The sequence below is a fragment of the Cynocephalus volans genome, chromosome 16 (assembly GCF_027409185.1).
Source record: "Cynocephalus volans isolate mCynVol1 chromosome 16, mCynVol1.pri, whole genome shotgun sequence".
NCBI classification, from domain to species: domain Eukaryota; kingdom Metazoa; phylum Chordata; class Mammalia; order Dermoptera; family Cynocephalidae; genus Cynocephalus; species Cynocephalus volans.
Window position 1 is genome coordinate 19,022,404 of NC_084475.1, and position 20,225 is coordinate 19,042,628.

Genomic DNA, 20,225 nt, shown 5'->3' on the forward strand with positions numbered 1-20,225 from the left:
GACCGTTCCTTTCCAGGGTTCCAATTTAATGAAGGGGATTAAAATGACAGATACAACAAGGGGCCATTGTGCTGGCTTTGAATAGAAAAACCACATGGCAAGCTTTCATTTATTTATTTATTAAATGTTGCTTTGCAGATTTTAGCAGTCAGCAGAAACCCAGAGCTGAAACAGCTTCAGGCAGCGCATACAAAGAAGGACTGTCTTAAAGAGGCAGGCCCCTCTTTCCAAGCCAGGTGACCACAAGAGCACATGGCGGGCTCTGGCTAAATCCCTGCAGTTCCACTCCGCTGGCCACAGGCAGATGCCCAGGGACACGCGCCGAAGTTTAGTTGAAGATGCAGCTCTTCTGACAGCAGGCTCTGCTCAGCAGACACATGGCCGCTGCAAGCCCGAATGGACGCACCGTCCCAAATCCCCATGTGTGCCACAAAACGAAAGCATCCCAGGTGAGCATTAGGACCAAGACGTCGCTCTGTGAGGTCACACACTACCACCAGACCCCTTGGCCCAGCTCTAAAATACACCATTCGCCTTGTTTTCCACTGTAATTGTTACCCAGCACCCTTCTTATAGCCCCTGCCTTTCAACAAGTAAAAATGGTCCATATTTATACCAGCAGAGCAAAAAAAACGTCTAAAAAAGTAAGACATGAGTCCAAGAGTCCCGCAGGCCCACCCTTCTCTCGTAGAAAAGGAAAATTAAAAAATAACCACCCTAGTCAAAGTTCCTGCCCATGCCCAGAAGATGGTCTTTCAGCCCTCCAGGGGGCCTGCAGCCAGGGGTGTCCTCCCCTAATTGAGGCCACACCCCTTTATGGATATTTCACAAACACTGGAAATACACACAGGGCCCTCAGAAACTTGACCTTTAAGCCCTGCCTAAAACAGCAGCAGAAGTGGTGAAATAAAGCACGGCTTTTCTACATCCTCTACGGAAACTGCCACCCGCTCTGAAGGGAACAACTGGCTATTTACAAACTGCACTTTTGGGGTCAAGAGTGCAAATCTGGGAAACCGTCCACTGAGGGAAGGTGGTATGTCTCCAGCCTGCAAAGACAGTGATCACAGGGCCTGCACGCGGGGTGAAGAACTCCAAATGTCGTGAGCACTAGTTACAGCATCCAGCACCCACTGACCATACACCTGTATAGATCCTACTAGTTGGATCCTGAACAAAATGGCCATTCATCTCCCTCTGCACCACCCTAGGGGTGTAAGTCACTTGGTCTCCCAGGAAATCCCAGTGACTTATAATTTGAAAAACTTAAAAATACTGGAAAGAGCTCAGGCCTTGAAGACACACTAGTGTTTAGCAATGTCTTCTTCTCTCTGGGCCTGGGTTTCGTCCATCTGTACAAGAGATCTACTGCCCTTAAATGTCAGCACTGCCATGAGGACTACATGAAGGAAAGGAAGATAAAACAGCTGGCACAGTAGATGCTCAAATGCCAAGTTTCTCATCTCTGTATCTGATCAACCTTCCTCCTTCACTTCTTTCCAAAAGTGTCATCCTTGACTCACTCAACGTACATTTACTGCCTGCCTAACAGGTGGAAGGCAGATCCGGTCCCTTCCTGTGGGAGTGAGGGTCCAAGGAAATACCTACAGATATGCTGGCAACTCCAGAAGTGTGCACGAGTCCACAGCAAGAGCACCGCGCTCGAATTCTGGGACTGATCCTGGACTGCCACCCTGCCCAGGCACACCCGCTGTGTGACCCTGGGCAAGTGACTTCACCTATTTGTTCCTCAAAGCAAATGAGAAAATAAGAGATTGCTTCCCAAGCAGGATATTCTTTGAAACAGAGGACAGCTTTTACATCACAGGGAGAAAGTACAAATGACCCTGAGTGATATGAAATCTGGTAAATTAAAAACTGCAGGGTAAGAAAGTAGAGCTGCGTGTCATGACTCAGAACTTCAGGTAAGGCAGCAAACAAGAAAAAACAGTCGGGGAATCAGAGACAATGACAAAGTGCTTACAGATCATTACTGTAATTGGAGAATGGATTGGCCTGGGAGAGCTATTACTCTTCTCATTGAGAAAAGAAATTTTCAACTTTGACAAAGCTCTCAACTCCATGCTGATGTTACAAATGCATGGGGGCAGAGCTTTGAGACAGGGATGAGAATGCAGTCAACATTCACAGTATCTCCTGGGTAAAAGGCAGAACAGATATGTAAAACAAAAAGCTGTACGCATTCCGAGATTTCTCGAAAAACCCGGATTTTAGAGACATTCCTCAGGACAGCTGTCAGGATCAGAGGACACTGGAAAATGGATGCAGAGCAGGGGTGTGACTGAAGCTGCAGACCAGGTGACACTCTTCCTGCCAATAAGTCTTTCAACTCTGGGAAATCAATTACATTTCTTTCCTACTGAGTCAAAACCATAGCAATCCTTTCTAAAATTTAATACCAAATCATTCAGCCTTGAAAAGGAAGAAAATTCTGATACGTGCTGTTATGGATGGACCCTGAGGGACACTACGTTGGGTGAAATAAGCCAGTAACAAAAGGACAAATACTGTAGGATCCCCCTTATGTGAAGTCCCTAGGGTAGTGAAATTCACAGAGATGGGAAGTAGAATGGGTTTTCCAGGCACTGGCAGGAAGTAAAAAACGGGGAGTTAGTGTTTAATGGGAACAAAGTTTCAGTTTTGCAAGATGAAAAAGTTCTGGAGGTTGGATGCACAACAATGTGAATATACTTAACATCACTGAACTGTACACTTAAAAATGGTTAAGATGGTAAATTTTGTTATGTGAATTTTACCACAATTAAAAATAAACAAAAATCTAGGGCCAGCCCATGGCTCACTTGGGAGAGCGTGGTGCTGACAACACCAAGTCAAGGGTGAAGATCCCCTTACGGTCATATTTTTAAAAAAAATTTTTTTTTTTTAACAGCAAAATTCTAACTCCCCAATTTCTTCTTTCCCAAGAAACTATGATTTGACTTTTGTGTAGAGCACTTTAAAACAAGTATCTCACCACCAGCTTGCATCCTAAGAGATTATTAAAAGAAATTACACTTACTACTAGAACCAAAGAGTTAAATTAGCATGCAGCTAGCATAAATGATACTGAGCATAGAGAGGCAGAGGTGCCTTCCAGCTATTCTAGTTTAAATTCTTTCCATGCAAAAACCACCCAACTGGAAGTCAGTCTATTAAAGATTTTATTACCATATTCTGCATTTTTAAGGAAGACTTTGCTCCTATTCTCAGTCTCAGAGACAATGTACCTTAGGACCACCCTAACTCTCGGGCCTCGTGAATTCAAATGAGATGGTACCCAGGGTTGACAGGGGAAGAGTGGAGAGCCCTGCTTGGAGATCTTGGGCAAACCATGACCAACCTCCCCCTGCCCCTTGCCCCCGTTTCCTCACACATGGAAAGGGGAAGTCATCATCCCAGCCCTTCTCAAATGAGAGGACTTTAGAAAAGCTCCACACACTGTCGTGTAAGAGGAAGGTATTTTACTATCTCGTCTTACACAGAGAAAGGAGTCAACACATTTTACCTAACGGTTTGCATGTTATGATTTCACCTGCTAACCAAAGGGAAATGAGGTCAAATTTCAAGGTATAACAGAAACTAAGCCATAAAATTTTACCCTAAAAAATTGGTTTATTAGAACAAAATTAACATCTGCTTTCAATAAATGCAAAAACCTAGAAAACAATCATTTTAAGAACCTCAACCTTTTCTAAAACCTCACTCAGGGACAATGTGTGACACAGCTGGGGTCTCGCAGCAGCTCCTTTCTAGAGCTAAGACTTCAAACCTGTGTCCGCTGCTGTTTTTAAGAGGATGGGAAAGACCAAATGCAGAGCGAGGACAAGTTCGAGAAGAACCATTTTCTACCTCCGGCCTACGTGGGACGAGGGGCATGGTCCTTACCTCTCAGGGAAGGCGAGGAGTTCCCTGTTCCACCCGGAGAGCCAAATCCTCTGTGCTCGCCCCTGCTCCGAGGGGACAGGGGACGCTCCTGCCTCCCGTGCCAGCTGCAATCACTGTCACGCTGCACAGCTGGGCCACCACACCCCTTCCGCATCCAAAATAGAGGCTCGGTGGGGATGTCAAGATGTCAGTTCTCTCTCACTCTCCCCCCCCCCCCCCCCCCCCGTTCCTAAAGCCTATTTGCATGCTGGCCCTCTGTAATTACAAGCACAAGTCCTTCTGCGCTTAAATACCTCCCTCACAGCTGGAAAGGACCCCTGCAACCCAATCAGATGCACAATTCCACCCCCTTTTGGATGTGCATTGCTGGAGAGAGGCTCCCGATGCCCAGGGAAGCTGCAAAGCTGCCCATGAGGAAGCCCGGCGGGGAGACGTGCCCTGAACCTGCCCCTCCGCTCGCCGCCTCCCCATGTCTAAGCTCGCCGAGGCTGGGCCAAGGCCATGGGTCTGGGCTTGTTCCTCAGTCTCAGGCCTAGAAGAAACCACGCCGAACGCGCGGGCACCTACCCAGAGGCCGGGGGAAACCCGGGAGGAGAGAGCCGGGAATGCGGCGCCGGAGGGCGGGCACCCCGGGGCCCCGCGCCCGCCCGCGATGCCTCCCGCCGCGGCGCGCGCCCTCCCCGCGGCCCCGCGAGCCCGAAGGCGGCGGCGGCGTCGGGCCCGGGCGGGCGCGGCTCCCGCGGGGGAGGCCACGGCGCTGGGGGCGGCGACGCGGCGGCCCGGGCGGAGCGGGCGCGAGGCCGCAGGTGCGCGCGGCCGGCGAGCGCGCGGAGGGCACCGCGGGAGCCGCTCCCAGGCCCGTGGGCGCGGGTGCGACCCCGCCGCCGCCGCCGCCGCCGCCGCCTGTCCTTACTGCGGGCGCGAGCACCGGGCTGGCCCGACCAGAGGCTCCCGCGCCCGGCCTCGCCCACGTGGGGCGCCCCTTCCCTCCGAGCGCGCCCCCCGCGGCGCGGGCGCCTCTCTGCAGCACGCACCATCCGGAGCACGCGGGTCAGGGTGATCTTGAGGATGATAAAGTGACAAGAAACGTGGCTACGGCCCGAGGGCAGCGGCCTTCCAACCTCAGAGAGCAGGAGAATCACAGAGGCACTTGCTAAAAACACTCAGGTGTGGAGCCCCGGTCCTCCAAACCCGATTCCACAGGCCCAGGAGCCCCGTGTTAAACAGAATACAAGGTGACTGCGGACCACGCGGAGAAACACTGCCTGTGACTAATAAGGCAAGGGACATAAGGTTTCTAAAACAAATACAAGATAAGCAAGCAGATGTAATGATGAATATGCTAATTATCCCATTTGATCACCACCTATTGTGCACAAATATTGATAGTCAACTCTGTGCCCCACAAATATGTATAACCAATTATGTTTCAATTAAAAAAAAAAAGCAAGGAGAGAAAATAAAAATAAATCATTGTGCTAGACCAGGGTTCTTTAATCCAGGCACTGTTGACATTTGGGGCAGATCACTCTTTGTCCTGGGGAGACGCACTGTAGGATGTTGAGCTGCAGCCCTGGCCTCTGCCCACTAGATGCCAGCAGCACCCCCACCCTGCAGAAACCAGGTGTGACAACCAAAAATGTCTCCAGACATTAACATACCTACACTGCTTAAGAACCACTGCTCTAGAAAAACAACAAAGGAGAGAGCCCTAAAAACACCCCCATGCTCTCTCCTCCTTTAGGTCTTCTGCCATTAGGAAATTACTGATAGAAGGCACCCACCCTCCACAAGTCCTGCCCCACCGCTGGACTTATGTGGCCACACTGCGGCAGCTACTGTGTCTCCTCTCTGGGGATTTAGCCCAGCTGGGGAATGTGGACAGACTTCCTCCTCACCACAGCTGTGCCACCAGGCGTGACCCAAATACTCTGGCTCTGCATTCCAGCCTAGTCTTTTAGAAACAACCAGAATATGAACAATTTTACTTTAGTGCCATACCAAGCCTATGAAAAACAAAATCTAAAATTATTTACAAAATTTTTGCTTGAAGCTAAAAAGGATATCAGTTTTCAACAAAAATGTGGACGGAGAGTCTGGACTGGATGGTTTCATGGCCTCCTGTCTTGCCTCTCACTGTCTGGTGACCCAACCTGCCTCTTCTCCTGGCCCAGGGAAGATTCCACCCTCCCAGCTCCTCCAGAGCATTTAAATCCAATCTCTCTCCACTTCTTCTTATTTAGAGGCCTACCCATGCCATCCACCGAGTCCCGCCTCTTACAGGGAGGCCTCCCTGATGACTCCAGCCATGTTCCTCATCCAGTTTGCATGTATTAACATCACCTAAAGACCTTCTTAGTCCTCACTGTCTTCTCTGAATTTGTGTCATGCCAATTCGCCAATTGGTTACACACCATCCAGTTCCCCGGAGATTTCATGTGCACATGAAATTAAGCTTTTACTTTGAGTAATATCTTAAACTGTAAATATTCTCATAGCAATTTATACAGTCCTAAGGGCTATATTCCTTCTTCTGAGGTAACACCATTAGTTTTTACACAAACACACACAAACGTGCCTACGTGCACACACAAACTCATCCAAGGAGTGAAAGAGCCTGGGAGTGGATCCTGACCCATCACTTCCTACACAGGACTCAGGCTTAAGGAGCAAGGCTTGCTGTGGCCCTGCCTTTAGCATGACCAGCTTGCACTAAGCACGCAGAGGGGGTGCACAGCTGGGGTTTACACACAGAGCATGATGCACCTGGGCCAAGGCTTGAGCTTGCATCCAGGCCAGAGGCAGCTGGTGGCAGAAGCCTGCACACAGTCAGTTCTAGGCACAGAAACTAGGATACAAGGAAGTACGGAGACAAGAAGCTAGAGGGAAAGCTGCAAACAAGAAGTCTGCAGTGTGGCCCTCCTTGTACCTAGAGAAGACAGACACCAAAAAAAAAAAAATGACCACACAGCCAAGTTTATGAAATCACAGCGATCAGAGAAAACCAGAGAAAAAGACTATTCACAGAACAGGAATGTCAGGAATCCCAACAGAGAAAATAAAAGCTTTTGAAAATGATTTTCTCAGACTCATAATTCGACAATCTTAACAACAAAAAAAAGTTCACTGCATAACAGTGAGGCACCGTTAGTTACTGTGGAAGACACAAAGCTGGTAATATGGTTTCACACTCAAAGAACTCACAATTACTACTGCTTTTAAAGAAAAAAAATCAGGTAGCACGTTAAGTGCCAAATACTCTGCCCGTAGGTGCTACAGCAGGAGACAGAGAAGGGGTGGCCCAGGTTGATCCAGGACAGTTCCAGGAGAGCTGAGAGTGGTGCCAGCTGCAGGAGGGGGGCAGAGACCTTGGCTGGGGCGGGAAGGGTAGCACAATGGGGGCAGTCTGGAAAGGCAGGTGCAGTCAGACCTTGGAACCTCTCCTGTTGCTGGGTTGAGGGTGATGTAAAGAAAGAAGTGCTTCCAGGAGAGTAAGAGCAGCAGTGAGCGCCTTTAGGAATAAAAGGGACTGGAAGCTTTTCAGTGGTCATGCAGGAAAAGAAACAGGGACACAGGGCATTTGTCCAATGTGGCAAAGCCTTGGTTCAGAAGTAGTAGCAGCCGGTGCTGGTGGCCGAGCGAGCTCACCGCTGCCCTTCATCGTCGGGTCATTGTTGGCTCCAGGGCCACAGAATCATGGTGAACATGCTTCAGATTGTTCATGACCACTGGGTCACATACGTGTCCCTATGGGATGGGTCTTAGAATATGACGTAGAGGGAAAGATCAGTGAAAGGCTAACTGCCTTCTGGAACCAAGGCATGTTAGATAAAAGAGAATGGAGACCCAGTGAAGAAGTGACCTGGAAGGAAAGACTGTGGCTGAACTACAGAATGTTCACATTTTAAAGGTTATGAGACTGAAAAACATGTTTATTTACAAAAAAAAAAAAAAAAAGAAATAGGTGTCTTTGCCCCTCATGGCTCGTCCCCTCAGCTGCCATCCTCACACGACACTAACTCCCCAAAGGCCCCGCTGACTTCCCACCCTCTGTCCAGTCCTGTCTCAGGCACAGGACAGCTGGAACCAGGGAGCGACCCCAGGATCAGTGTGCAAGGGAAACACGCATCAACCCTTTATTCCTTCAACGACTTCTGAAGTGGAAGACGATGTGCAAGGAGCACGTGAGTGTGCTCCAGTGCGGCGACGCCTCAAATCCGTCATCCCTGTGCTGCGGCAAGGCTCTTGCTAAGCGTGAGGCACCCAACCCAGACAGCCTGTGCCACAGGCTCCAGGCGCCCCCACGCACAGGAAGCAGAAAGCCTCGGCCAGTCTTGGCATGCTCAACCTCCTTCCCTCTGTGCCACATCAAACAGGGCCTGGGGTTTTGTACTTCAGCTCCATTCCTTAAACTCACAAATGCCTCATTATTCTTTAGGAAAAGCTAGCAGAATAAAATGCTTCCTCAATAAAACAAAACTGGCAACTGTTCCTTTTCTGGGAAAGGCCGGAAGCTCTCTTGAGAGGGAAGTCGTGTCCACTCTCACATCAGAGTGGAAAAGTGGCCCCCAGTACCAGTCGTCGGCCTCATCGGGGTTGCCGGGGTCCAGGGCAGGTCTTCCAAAGTGTGGGCAATGCCAAGGAGCCGCAGTCGCAGGGGCCTCTGCCGGTGCCCTCCAGTGCCAGCTCAGCATGCTGGGGGCAGGTTGCAGCTGTGCCCGGGCTAGGGCACCTCCTCAGCTTGTTCTCAAGAGGCTGCCCTGGGATGGGTCCCCTTTCTCCTGCCCTGTGCAGGGACAGTGGCTCAGACGGGAGCAGGACTTCAGGGAGAAGAAAGAGGAGGACGGGCGGCAGAGGCCCGTGAGAGCCAGAGGTAGGCGAGGCTTTGTGCCTTTGAGATCCAGGTCGCTTCTCTCCTGCAAAGGCAGCTCCGGAGGCGAGCTGGCCATGCCAAGGCGGTGGGGTCCAGCAGCGTGAAGGCTCCCTGCGACCTGCCTCCACTGCAAACGGTCCTCACCTCTCAGCTGTCGTCCTGGATGGCAAGATGCGGTGGGTTTCTCTGGACTAATTCTCTTCTACTCCAGACACTGGCAAATTCTCCCCAAGCCAGGATGGCTCCTGCAGCAGAACAAGTCTCTCACAGAGTCAGGAGGAAGAGAAGCAGAGAACAGAGAGCACAACTGGAGCAGAGGCGGGAGACTCCAGCCACGTGGGGTCCCTCTTCGGTGTGCACATCACAGCCTTTACAAATGCTGCTTACACTATCAACAAGACTTTTACAGAAATATAATAACAAGAAGGATGTGAAAGTTCATATAGAAAATATATATATATGAGAGAATAATCCAGAAAAATATGAAGGGGAAAAAAGGGTAATATAATGGGGGTAGCTACCAGAGATTAGAGCGTGTGAGGCTGCTTCAGTAATTGAAACTGCACTAGAGAAGAGAAAGACCAGAGGAGAAACTCGAGAAATACTGAAGCACCCAGGTACACTTCCTTCCGATCAGTTAAGAAAAATAGGATTATGCAGTCAATGGTGCTGGGGCAAATAGCTAGCTAGCCACTTGGGATAAAACTAAGCTGAATGCCTACCTCATTTAAATCTAAATAAATTCTAGCTTAATCAAAGAATTTTAATGAAAAATAAAACTATGAAAATTCTAGAATAAAACATGGATTAATATGGTCATAATCTTGGAGAGTGTGTTCGATTTTCTACATTAAAATGAAAAGCTTTTGAATGGAAAATAAAATCCTGTAAGCCAAAAAAGGTAAACAACTAGGACAACAAATTCACAACCGTGTTATAAAAGGTTAATTTCTTTAATTCACAAAGAGAGCAGCATAAAAATTAGTAAGATAAAGATAACAGACAAGCAAAGGAGATGAGAGGCAGATTACAGAAAGAGGAACACAAATAGCCAAACGTGAAAAGACGCTCAAACTCAGTTTTTCAAAAACGCAAATTGAAACATGAATAATATGCTATTTTCATTAGCCTGGTAGAAATCAAAATATTTGAAGATACAAAATACTGTCAAGGGTGTGGGGTAACACAGCAGTCTCCTGCACTGCTGTGGAGTCTAAACTGGAGCAACCTTCTGTACCACCAAAGCTTAAAATGCACACACTTTTTTTTTATTTGAATAAATTTTAAAATTGATTCTTAAATTTCATTTAAGAATTCACTCAATGTGCCAAGAAAAAAAAGAAAGAAAGAAAGAAAGAAAAAAGAGCTGGCCAGTTAGCTCAGTTGGTTAGAGTATAGTGCAGATTACACCAAAGTCAAGGTCCAAGGTTTGATCCCTGTACCAGCCAGTTGCCAAAAAAAAAAAAAAATTTACCCAATGGATATACTCCCAAAATTGCAAAATAACTGAATATTACTTCTACACGATTCGGTGATTAAAAAGAATGAGGTGATCTATAGATGCTAATATAAAAAGATCTCTGAGACACATTCAGTGACACAGGACAGCACAGAATACTGTGTAAAAATCCCTTCTTCACATAACACAAATGCTTGCTAAATGCACAGAAAGCTTCTGAGGAGAATGCACTTGAACCCGTCAGCATGGTCACTCTTAGAAACAAGGACAATAGAGAGGGGACGGAAGGGGACTCTTCCTTTTCTGCCTTTCTGCACATTTAGATCCAAAACTAACACAAAATTTGATGCGCACGGTTTTATTCAGACAAAATACGGAAATGCCGCCAGCCACTTACATGTGCTCAGGCTGATGCACAACTATCTTTTGTGGGAGAAACACCCCTGTGCTCTGCCCTGATGCCCGTGGAATACCTGCTGTAACTGTGCCCATTCTGCTATGATTTCATATGTGTCTTTCATCTGAATTCTGACTCAATCCTGACTCTTAACAGAAAATACAGAGAGAAAGAGACGTTAGACACCAGCAAGAAAAGCCACACTGCAGGAACAGCCACTGACTTGGAAAAGAAATTCACTGGACCTTTCCTAGGTTATAAGCTGTGCTTCTGTGATTCCTCTGGAGAGTAAGGAAGACTGTGACACAGGTCAATAGATCGTTTCCTTAAGGAAGGAAGGAATGTGTGGACAAGTCCTCCCCCACCAGCAGACCTGCAGGGCCCCTGAGTGACCTAGGTCTATAGCGTCAAACACATCATGGAGCCAGGGAACCAGTAATGTATGAAGACATGAGCTCATCATATCTCAATGGTGAATGTTTAACTTAAATTCCCAGCTGATTCTGGTGCAGTCTTCAGAGAGGCCCTCCCGGGCAATGGCTTTTATTTGCAGAGCTGACCAAGGCTGGACTGGATAACTTCTAGAGAACTTCATGGCTCTAAAAGTCTGTGATTACACTGCTTTTAGTGACTCTGTCCCAGTTAATTACATCACAGCTCCAGCTGCAAGGTGAAACCCATGTGAATGGCCCACAAGGTGAAATTCTTCAGAAGGTAAACAGGAAAGGTGGCAGCAGTCACAAGAGTCCTTTTACAAAAAGGAAACCTTAGCTAAGCCGAAAACAAACAGAAGAACAGCAGAAACAAGACACTGTAAATTCAGCAAAGTGGCCTTTGGAGGAGTGTCAGAATCCACGTGAAACACAAGAGATGGAAGCCACAATAAACTTCCAGAAGGTCTGGCCCTTCCTCTCTGATTTAACCTGCAGCAAACTGTATGTAGGTTCTGTCAACCCCCAGACACACACGTACTCCAGTGGACTTTCTGGACCACAGGGAGGGCTGAATGAAAACTGGAATGTGTATGTTTCCCAGGGCCACTCCTGCCCACCTCTGGCTCCCGTCTGGATCTGCAGCACGGAAGCCAACTTCATCCTCACCTCAACTGACTGCTCTGCAGGCTGACGTGGACTCTTAATGCCCCGCACCTGTGCCTGCCACAACCTACAATACCTGCCTCTTCCTTCCACCAATTCTGGATTCTGAGAAAATTCCACCTGCTGCCTTCCACATCCCTCCTGTCTAACTGGACTTTGGGTCCAGACCACTCTCAGCCAGCCCTATGCTTTTACATTCCATAACAAAAGAGAAAACTCAGGAGGATACAGGAAGTCTCAGGCAAAGGATAAAGTCAGCTTTTTTCAGAGGGGCAGAATCCAAGCCCTTGTTTCTGGCCACCATCTTCATCAAGAAGAAAGGGCCATTCTAGCCTCTGTACACTGCTGTGAGCATTCATCTCTGGTGGACTCAACAGGAAAGCCCATGACATTCAAACCAGAATGAGTCCCCCTCAGAATTCATTGCAGCAGATGGTGATACAGGTTTTTTGCTATGAGCTGTGCTTTGTACAATGCCAAACATGCTCCTGCTTAAAAATAAAGATGTAACCATTTTTGATTCTGAAAAACACAAACTTGATCCATAAGGAAGGGAGTGAGACATACCTATGCGGATATTAATTTATAGTCACAGCACCCTAAGTTTTCCTGCCAGTACCTCAACCTAGGCTATCACAATCATGAGGACTGCATTAAAAGAACAGGATAACGTGGTAAGTTAACATCAAGGGTAACATTTTTGATGCAACCTGAAAATCCGACTTCGTTTTAGAGGGGCACTATATTTAATTCTGTTTGACATATTTTCCTATAAGTAATACTATTTTATACCCACATGATATCTATGGCTTAAAATGTTTTTTCATTTCCATTTTTTTTTTTAACTTTACAACAAAGCTCAACTATGAACTCTGCAAATTTCCTGACGATGAACTGTGTACTATTCCCACCAGTTTACAGATGAGGTAAGACTCAATGAGCATAAATAATCGACCTAAGGTGAGCTACTAACAGACAGAGCCCCATTCACTCTCAGGGGTGCTGCTGCTCCTCGACTCTCCTCTTACTGAGACACAGAATCACTTCAGCTCAGCATTTACTGAGCATCTGCCGTGGCGCAGCCTGTGCTTGGAGCTGAGATTTAAATAGCTCGAGTCCCTGCCCTGTGACAAACGAGAAGGCCAGCAGGGAGAGGTGTGGAAACCACGGCGGCGTGTGTCCCGAGTACCCAGAGAATGCCCGGGGATGCCAGGGGGCCTCAGGAGGGCAGCCTCAGAGTCAGGACTTGAAGGACCAACGTGTTCCCCAAATGGAGAAGCAGAGAGGGTGGCACATACCAAGCAAGGGCAGGTGCTGGGAAGTGACCATGGGCGCCACAGGTGAGGGCCCAGGGGACGTGGGGACTGGGCTGGCACCAGGAGAGCTCAGCGCCTGCTTGTGAAGGGCTTGGGGCTGCGCCGAGGAGTGGGGATTCCATCCCAAAGAGAGGGCTCAAAGGCAAAACAAGGGGCCTGAACATAAGACATAAGATTAAACACCTAAAAAACAATTTCACGGCAGTAAAGAAAACGGTGCCCGATTAATTGCACTGGTTAATTCTCACTCTTACACACCCATACTGACTACTGAAAGTCCATGAACCTACGTGCCCGGGAAGGGCGGCAGGGGAAACGACAGTGGATTTGAGGTCAGTGCCCAGGAAAGGACTGACTTCTTCAAAGACAATTTTCAGAAACTCCCACTTGCCCTTTGTCAGGCGCGCTCTTCAGGGCGGCAGACCTGGTGACAGCAGCTCCGTGGGAAGCGGGTGCTGAAACTGCATCCCCTCCCTGGGTCCACTTGTTCCCTTCACTTTCCCATCTGCCCAAATGCCCTCCAAGAGAGGGGCGTCTAGTTCAGCAGTGGTGAAAAGGGCAACACCGGGCCGGCGGGTTAGCTCAGTTGGTTAGCATGTGGCCTTGTAACACCAAGGTCATGGGTTCAGTCCCCCGTAAAAACATAGATAATAAAAGGAATGCCCTCCTACTGTCCCAAGTAGAAAACAGGAGGAAACACCCCAGGAGGGGGTGAGGGAGGTGGAGAAGCACCTGGGTTCCTTATTCAAAGCGAAGCTGCCCAGTAACCCTGTCTCTAAAACCACTGCCCTGAAATCGTGCTCCACCCCATCATCCCATGGGCTCAAGCGCACATCCAGGGTAGTTCATGTTGAATTTTGAAGCCTCTAGGATGGCTGGCGGCCAATGACCTATAACCCCTCTGACGCAGACTTTGAAGAGACTATAAAACAGCACCTCCTGGGTGGGTCTGAAGCTAGGCTCACCCAAAGGACCAGCAGCAGATAGCGTGAGGAAGCAGGATGACCAGAGGTCACGGTCACGCCTAGTGTCCCAGCATAATCACTACAGTGTCCTCTCCCAAAGGGACCAAAGACCTTGGCCAGTGTGGACTCAGCTGTCAGATACCAAATCTCACAAGTGGGCGGTTCAGCCCCACCTGGAATTGTCCCTCACTGTGGTCCCCCTCTCCAAATACAAAGGTATTGTTATAAACACCTGTGTGTCCCTCTCTTCCAACATCTTTCACACATGGTACAGCTTTCCAGATCATCCCACGGACACTGTCTAGGGTAGTCTGCACTCAGAGGTGAGACTTTTTTTATTTATACATATTTATGGGGTACAGAGTTGACTATCAGTGTTTGTGTGCAGTATGTGATGATCAAATCAATATTATTAGCACGATCATCATTACAAATCGTAATTACTTTTTGTGTCCCTTACCCAATTACTCCCTCTCCCCCTCCCATTTTCCTACCTCTATAACTATAGGTCTGTTCTCTCCTTCTGAAAGTTCAACATTCTATCATGGTCTATATTTATTTCTTAGCTCCCACTTATGAGTGAGGACATGTGGCAGATCTTTCTGTGCCTGGCTTATTTCACTTAACATGACTTTCTCCAAGCTCACCCAGGTTGCTGTGAATGCCAGGATTTCACTGTTTTTTATGGCTGAGTAGTATTCCATTGTGTATATATAGCACATTTTTCTTATCCAGTCAGAGGTGAGACTTTAACATATGTGTTCTATAGCGAACCAGAGGAAAAAAAGCATAAAAAGAACCCCCAAAATTTATTGTAACTTTCACAAAATCCACCTTGAAACATACCCTAATATTTATTTCAAACCTATTCATATCACTCATTACTAGCTACAAACAAATATACATTTTGCTCTGTTTTGTCTTATGGCATTAAAATATCGCCATCTGATGAAAGGATCACAAGAAAATACACACACATCCACACACAAAACTCCTGCGACTGCAGAAAGTTCGGGAGCCCTGGTCCTGGATGCTTTAAGACACAGTCCTGCCGCAGACAGAACGTCACCCCATTACTCACCAGCGCTGTTTACGGTATGGGTGTGGGGAAGAGGGAGGAAGTGCACAGACCCGGGGAGGCTGCAAACAGTCCCTGCCCAGTGCCAACAAAGGAAGACCAAATCAGCTGTGTCCTTCCCTTGGTTACATTTTATTGAGTAAAAACAAGCATCATTCATCCTGAATCTCACTGGTGCCTTCAATTGGTCTCTGACATCTTCACTTTTCAGGGTCAGATTTGTTCAGGATATTTGTGCAACTCCCGGAGCTTCTGACCGACTGTTACTCAGGGGCAGGAAGCACAGACACCATCAGCACATGCAGGCGGCCCCCACCCCCAAGAAACACCCAGGAAAGCAGAGACTATAGTGCGCGGGGGACCTCTCTGGTTTAACAACACACTACTGGTACCTTATTCTCTCTCTCACACTCACAACCCACGAGAGCCTCAGTTTCTTACCCACTAAGGCCCCATGTAGTCTTTCTCCTGAAACAGTGAGATAAAAACCAGAGTCTAGGTTGGTCCTTAACTCCTCCCCGAAAGGCCCAGTAAAACTGTCCTCGCAGGCTTTCACCGATGTATCAGAAGAGATACTTAGAACTCCACCCACGTGCCCCAGGCCTGGGGCTGCAACTCACCATCTTCCTCCTCGGTTTTAAGGACCATCTTGTCCCCTTACAGCAGGATGTGAAAGGCTTGCTCCGTTCTGTCCTTCAAAGGAGAGCTGTACCAAATCAGAGCAAAGTTTTCCTGTAGGTAAGACTGTAGGGCCGGGGATACCTGTGGAGACCCAGCCACAGACGTCCAGCACCAGGTCAGTCCAGAGCTGCTTCCTGAACTGACGGGGACAGCTGGCTGCGAGCCAGGCCAATCAGCCACCAGCCTCCACGGAGCGCCACTCCCAGTCCCTGCCACCACCCAGTTCCTGAAGTCAAGCTCCAGCACCTTCCGGGCGCCTTAACCATCTCCTCCCTTGCATGCAGGCTTATGCTGCAGTCAGACTCGTTCAGTACGGGCACTTGTACGGGCACTTGGACATCCCTTTGCTCAGACTCCACCAGAGCAGGGGATGGGGCTGGCTACTCTCTTTGTCTTCACTTTCTCCAAGTACTTTCTTAGAACAGGATCAGTAAAACCCCGGTGCCTTCACGATGAGGTAAAAGCACATTTCCCAAGAGAATGACTAAGAGACTGTAATCACCACAGGCTGTTATGAGGTCACGGGCTAACAGCAGAAGGCAGGCTGTAGAGGCAAAAAATTATCCAAGGGCCAAACTCTCAATATAAGTTCAATTTTATCCTCCTCCTAATTTCTAACGTGTTGCACCAAAATGTTCTTCTCTGCATAGTCTTATTATGTTCATGACACATGCTCATTGTTGAAAATTAGAAAGTAGTCATAAGGGGAAAAAACACCTTAACCCTATCCCCCCAGTGATAACCACTGATGACATTTTAGTGTATCATATTCCAGACTTCAGTTCTATGTATTATGTCTCTCTCTATATATACATATACAAACATACGTATGTACATATACACAAACTGGACACTTTACATGCTGTTTTATAACCACCTATTTTTACCTATAACAAACATTTTCCATGACTGTAATGTACATCTATCACATTTTTTATTATCCATGGTCTGGATGTAATGTTTAACCAATCCCCTGTTGTAAGACTTTGAAGTGGTTTCCAGTTTTTCCGCCAATCTCAGCACCCACGAGCACACATTTTAGCGTACTCTTTCGTCGTCTCCCTAGACAAATTCCTCAGAACCAATGGATCCAGACAGAGCTTTCTGTGTTCATGAGAAGGACTAAGGGTCCCATAACTCGGTTATTCATATTTACGAGTGACAAGAAGAAGGAGAATATCTTGCACCTGACATGTCACCTCTGTAAGTGACGTTTATTGATGCTCGTGCTGCACCCAGCTTGACACGGCCTCACTCACCTGATCCTGAAGCACCCCTTCATCCCCACTTTGTAGATGAGGACGCTGGCACCCAGAGTCACAGGGCTGGCCAACATCCGAGACCCAGCTGCAGAGCCCACCCTCTGTACCTTGCTCACTGTGGGACCCCAAATCCCCTCTCCTCCTGTGAGTCTTGGTTACGGTAAATGCAAACTCCCGCAGCGGGTTTGCAGAAGCCTGAACCTGCTAGACTTTGGCCAGGTCCTGATTGCAGAGTTAGAAACACACATGGCCACAGTGGGACAACAGAGCAGTGCCACCAGTCACACTCTGATGGTCCTGAGGTGCCTCAGGCCAGTGGCTCCACCCCATCCACTTCCTTTTTGCCTAATAATAGGTAAATACACACACACACACACACACATACATATATGTATATATGTATGTAAATACTTTGTTTTGTAGAGGCAACTAACATAAACCCAACTTGTTGCCTTTTAGTATAGCATGTCAAAATCACAGTTATGCTTTGTCCTTTCCAATCTTCAGCCATTTCGAAACCTAAGTTGAATGATCCCCATATCAGTTAGATGGCTATCCTAACTTGTAAGAGGAAGGTCGGACGATAGAGCTTTTCTCTGCACCCCATACGCACAGGCACAATGGCTGGACCATGAGGTCTGGGCACTTATAGCTCTCAGAGATGCTGCAAGGTACCTGCCATGCCCTGAGGGGACCGAGCTTAACTTCTGCCAGTCATTGTTGACAGTTTGTAATGACCCAATTATCTTTTCATAAGTTTGAAGTATTTCCTCTTGTGAATTGCTTGTTCATTGCCAATAGAAAAACAGGCAAAGGATATCACTTTTCTTACTGATTTGTAGATCACTAACACTTTGTATTGCATGCTGCAAATATTGTGTCATAATCTGTCACTTGTTTTTAACTTTTGTTGTATCTTTTTGGCTTATAGATGTTTTTTACTTTGTTACAATAAAATCTATAATCTTACGCTGTTTCACTCAGCAAACGTTCAGGGAGCACACTGACTGCCAGGCGCTCCACTGGGACAAGGGGAAGGCAGAGAGAACACAGTGGTAAGTAAAAGACGCAGCGTGCCATTCGATAAATGCCGCGGAGAGCAGGGGTGTGGTTGGGAGGCCTCTGCTGAGGGTGGCAAGGAGGCCGGGGTGGCTGGAGCAGAAGACACAGCGTGGGCGGTGGGGGATGAGGCCGGAGTGAAGAAGGTGGTGGGAGGCCTGCACAGGGCCTGGGGGCTCTTTAAGGACTCTGGTGTCTATTCTGGGTGAGAAGGGTGGCCACTGCTAGGGTTCTGAATGAAGCAGGGCGATCCAACCTCCTTTGTGATGCCACCACCCTGGCTGTTAAGAAGAGACGGAGACCACAAGGGCTGGAGCTGGGAGACCAGCTGGGAGGCTGTTACCGTCATCATCCAGGTGAAAAATGGTGGCAACTCAAGCAGTAAAAGTGGCCAAATTCCTGCTATACTTACTGCTCAGGTAGAGCCAAGGGCTGTGGATGGATTCCATGTGAGGTGTGGAACAGAGGTCAAGGACCGTCCCAAGCTTTCTGGAGCCCCACTCTCCACTCTGCATGGCCACTGCCTCACAGCCCCCCCTCGCTCGGCCCACCTATGGCCCCGCACGTCCCTGCTCCTCGGGCCGTGACTCTCGGCTTCTGCTCCCTCTGTGTGATGCTGCGTTCTCACAGCGGGGATCTGATTGACTCATGCAGTAGCCATCATCCTACAGGCTCAGCCGGCCACCGCACAGGCTCCTGGCCAGCGTCAGGACAGGTTTATGCCCCAGCTTCCATAACCCAGGAGGACCTGCCCCCAGGCTGTGAGCACAAGTTAGGGCACACCTGGCGCAACACCACACCGCCATCCATTTGGTTTTCGTTGTTCCAAAGCTAGTGCAACAAATAACACTGTCAAAAAAGGAAATAATGAATGAAGGGGCAGGTCTTAAACTCCTTAAAATTGACATTTAACTACTGAATCACCAAATTATATGTTTGACTCACTCATAAGGAAAATGACTACATACTTTACCATCCATATTGGGACATTTCTGAGATTGAAAGTGGGTGCTATTAACAATTAGTTACATTAGTCATAACCAGGGTAACTACTAACTGAAACACAACCACCCCACTCATAAGGCCCATGGACAGTATCAATCCCAAACAGTGTTACAGAAAGATTATAATGTATTTATGTAAATTGAAACTGTTAGTGTATTTGGAAGTAATGAAAAAAAAGGCATATTACAAAACCAGAATGATGACGGGGCCTCAGAGTGGTGTCTGAGCAAATGACACGAGACATCAGGAACCAGCACCGGCCCTATAAGAAGCATCAAACTAGCAGAGTGGAAGGAAACACTTGACAGCTGTTCACGTTGAAAATCACACATTAGGGCATTTTGATGCAGGTGTTTTGGCTCAAGACATTTTATATTTTCAATTAATAAATGCTTTAAATAGATTTAATCCCCAGCCTCGCCCCCTCTGGTGATGTATAAGGTGAGAAGATACAAACATGCAATGTTTAAAATGACACTAGAAGACAATGTACGTGAATGTCTATGTGATATTCCAGGGGAAGCTTGTTTTTTTAAAGTATGATACCCATCAGTCATAATCCCAGAGAGACAGACTGGGAGTCTGAAGAAGGTTAAAAGAAAGGCATCCTCCCATCCAAGTACAAACCAGGCCCAACCCTGCTTAGCTCAGATCAGACGAGATCAGGCGCGTTCAGGGTGCTGTGGCCGTAGACAAGGAAGGCATTCTCTGTAAAAGGAGGGCAGGGTTTAGGGAGCCGACCAAGGAGTGGTGAGGCACCCCAGGGCTAGCAACAGGGGCGGCCCACATCAGTGCTAGGCCAAAAGGGGCTGGCAGGGGCCGAGCGGGCAGCCCCCAGCAGACAGCAGAACAGACAAGAGCAGAAGCGGAGCTGGAGGGGCATAGCCCCATGGCCAGATGAGGGAAGCAGCTTCCCACTGCAGGAAGAGCGCCGTGGAAATGCGGGAAGGGGAACGTGTACATGGCGATCTACTTCCCCAGTCCTGCTGATGGACTTTCGTCCCTGCTTCCCTTCTAGCCCACACTGCGCTGGGACGCCCCTGCACCTCCACCACTTCTCTGCTCTCATTAGTTCCTTTGGTTAATTTCCTAGAAGTGGGCCTGTGCTCGGTCAAAAGATACAAACT

The 20,225-nt window shown here is 48.1% G+C and overlaps 2 protein-coding genes across 4 annotated transcripts in view; both read right to left on the reverse strand.

Annotated features, from left to right (window-relative positions):
- CYTH1 (cytohesin 1) overlaps positions 1-20,225 on the reverse strand; it is an 84,539-nt gene that overhangs the window by 29,710 nt on the left and 34,604 nt on the right. Inside the window, exon 1 of one of the 3 annotated variants that reach the window (XM_063081319.1) lies at positions 15,712-15,883. The exons of 1 other annotated variant lie outside the window; for it this stretch is intronic. In XM_063081319.1, coding sequence (XP_062937389.1) covers positions 15,712-15,739 — 28 coding nt within the window. In that variant the 5' untranslated portion in view covers positions 15,740-15,883. Of the gene's footprint in view, positions 1-4,473; positions 4,541-15,711; positions 15,884-20,225 lie in introns of those variants that run through there. One more of the 3 variants, XM_063081321.1, reaches the window with a different exon arrangement.
- Positions 1-20,225, reverse strand: part of USP36 (ubiquitin specific peptidase 36) — a 109,704-nt gene that overhangs the window by 6,135 nt on the left and 83,344 nt on the right. The window lies entirely within an intron of this gene.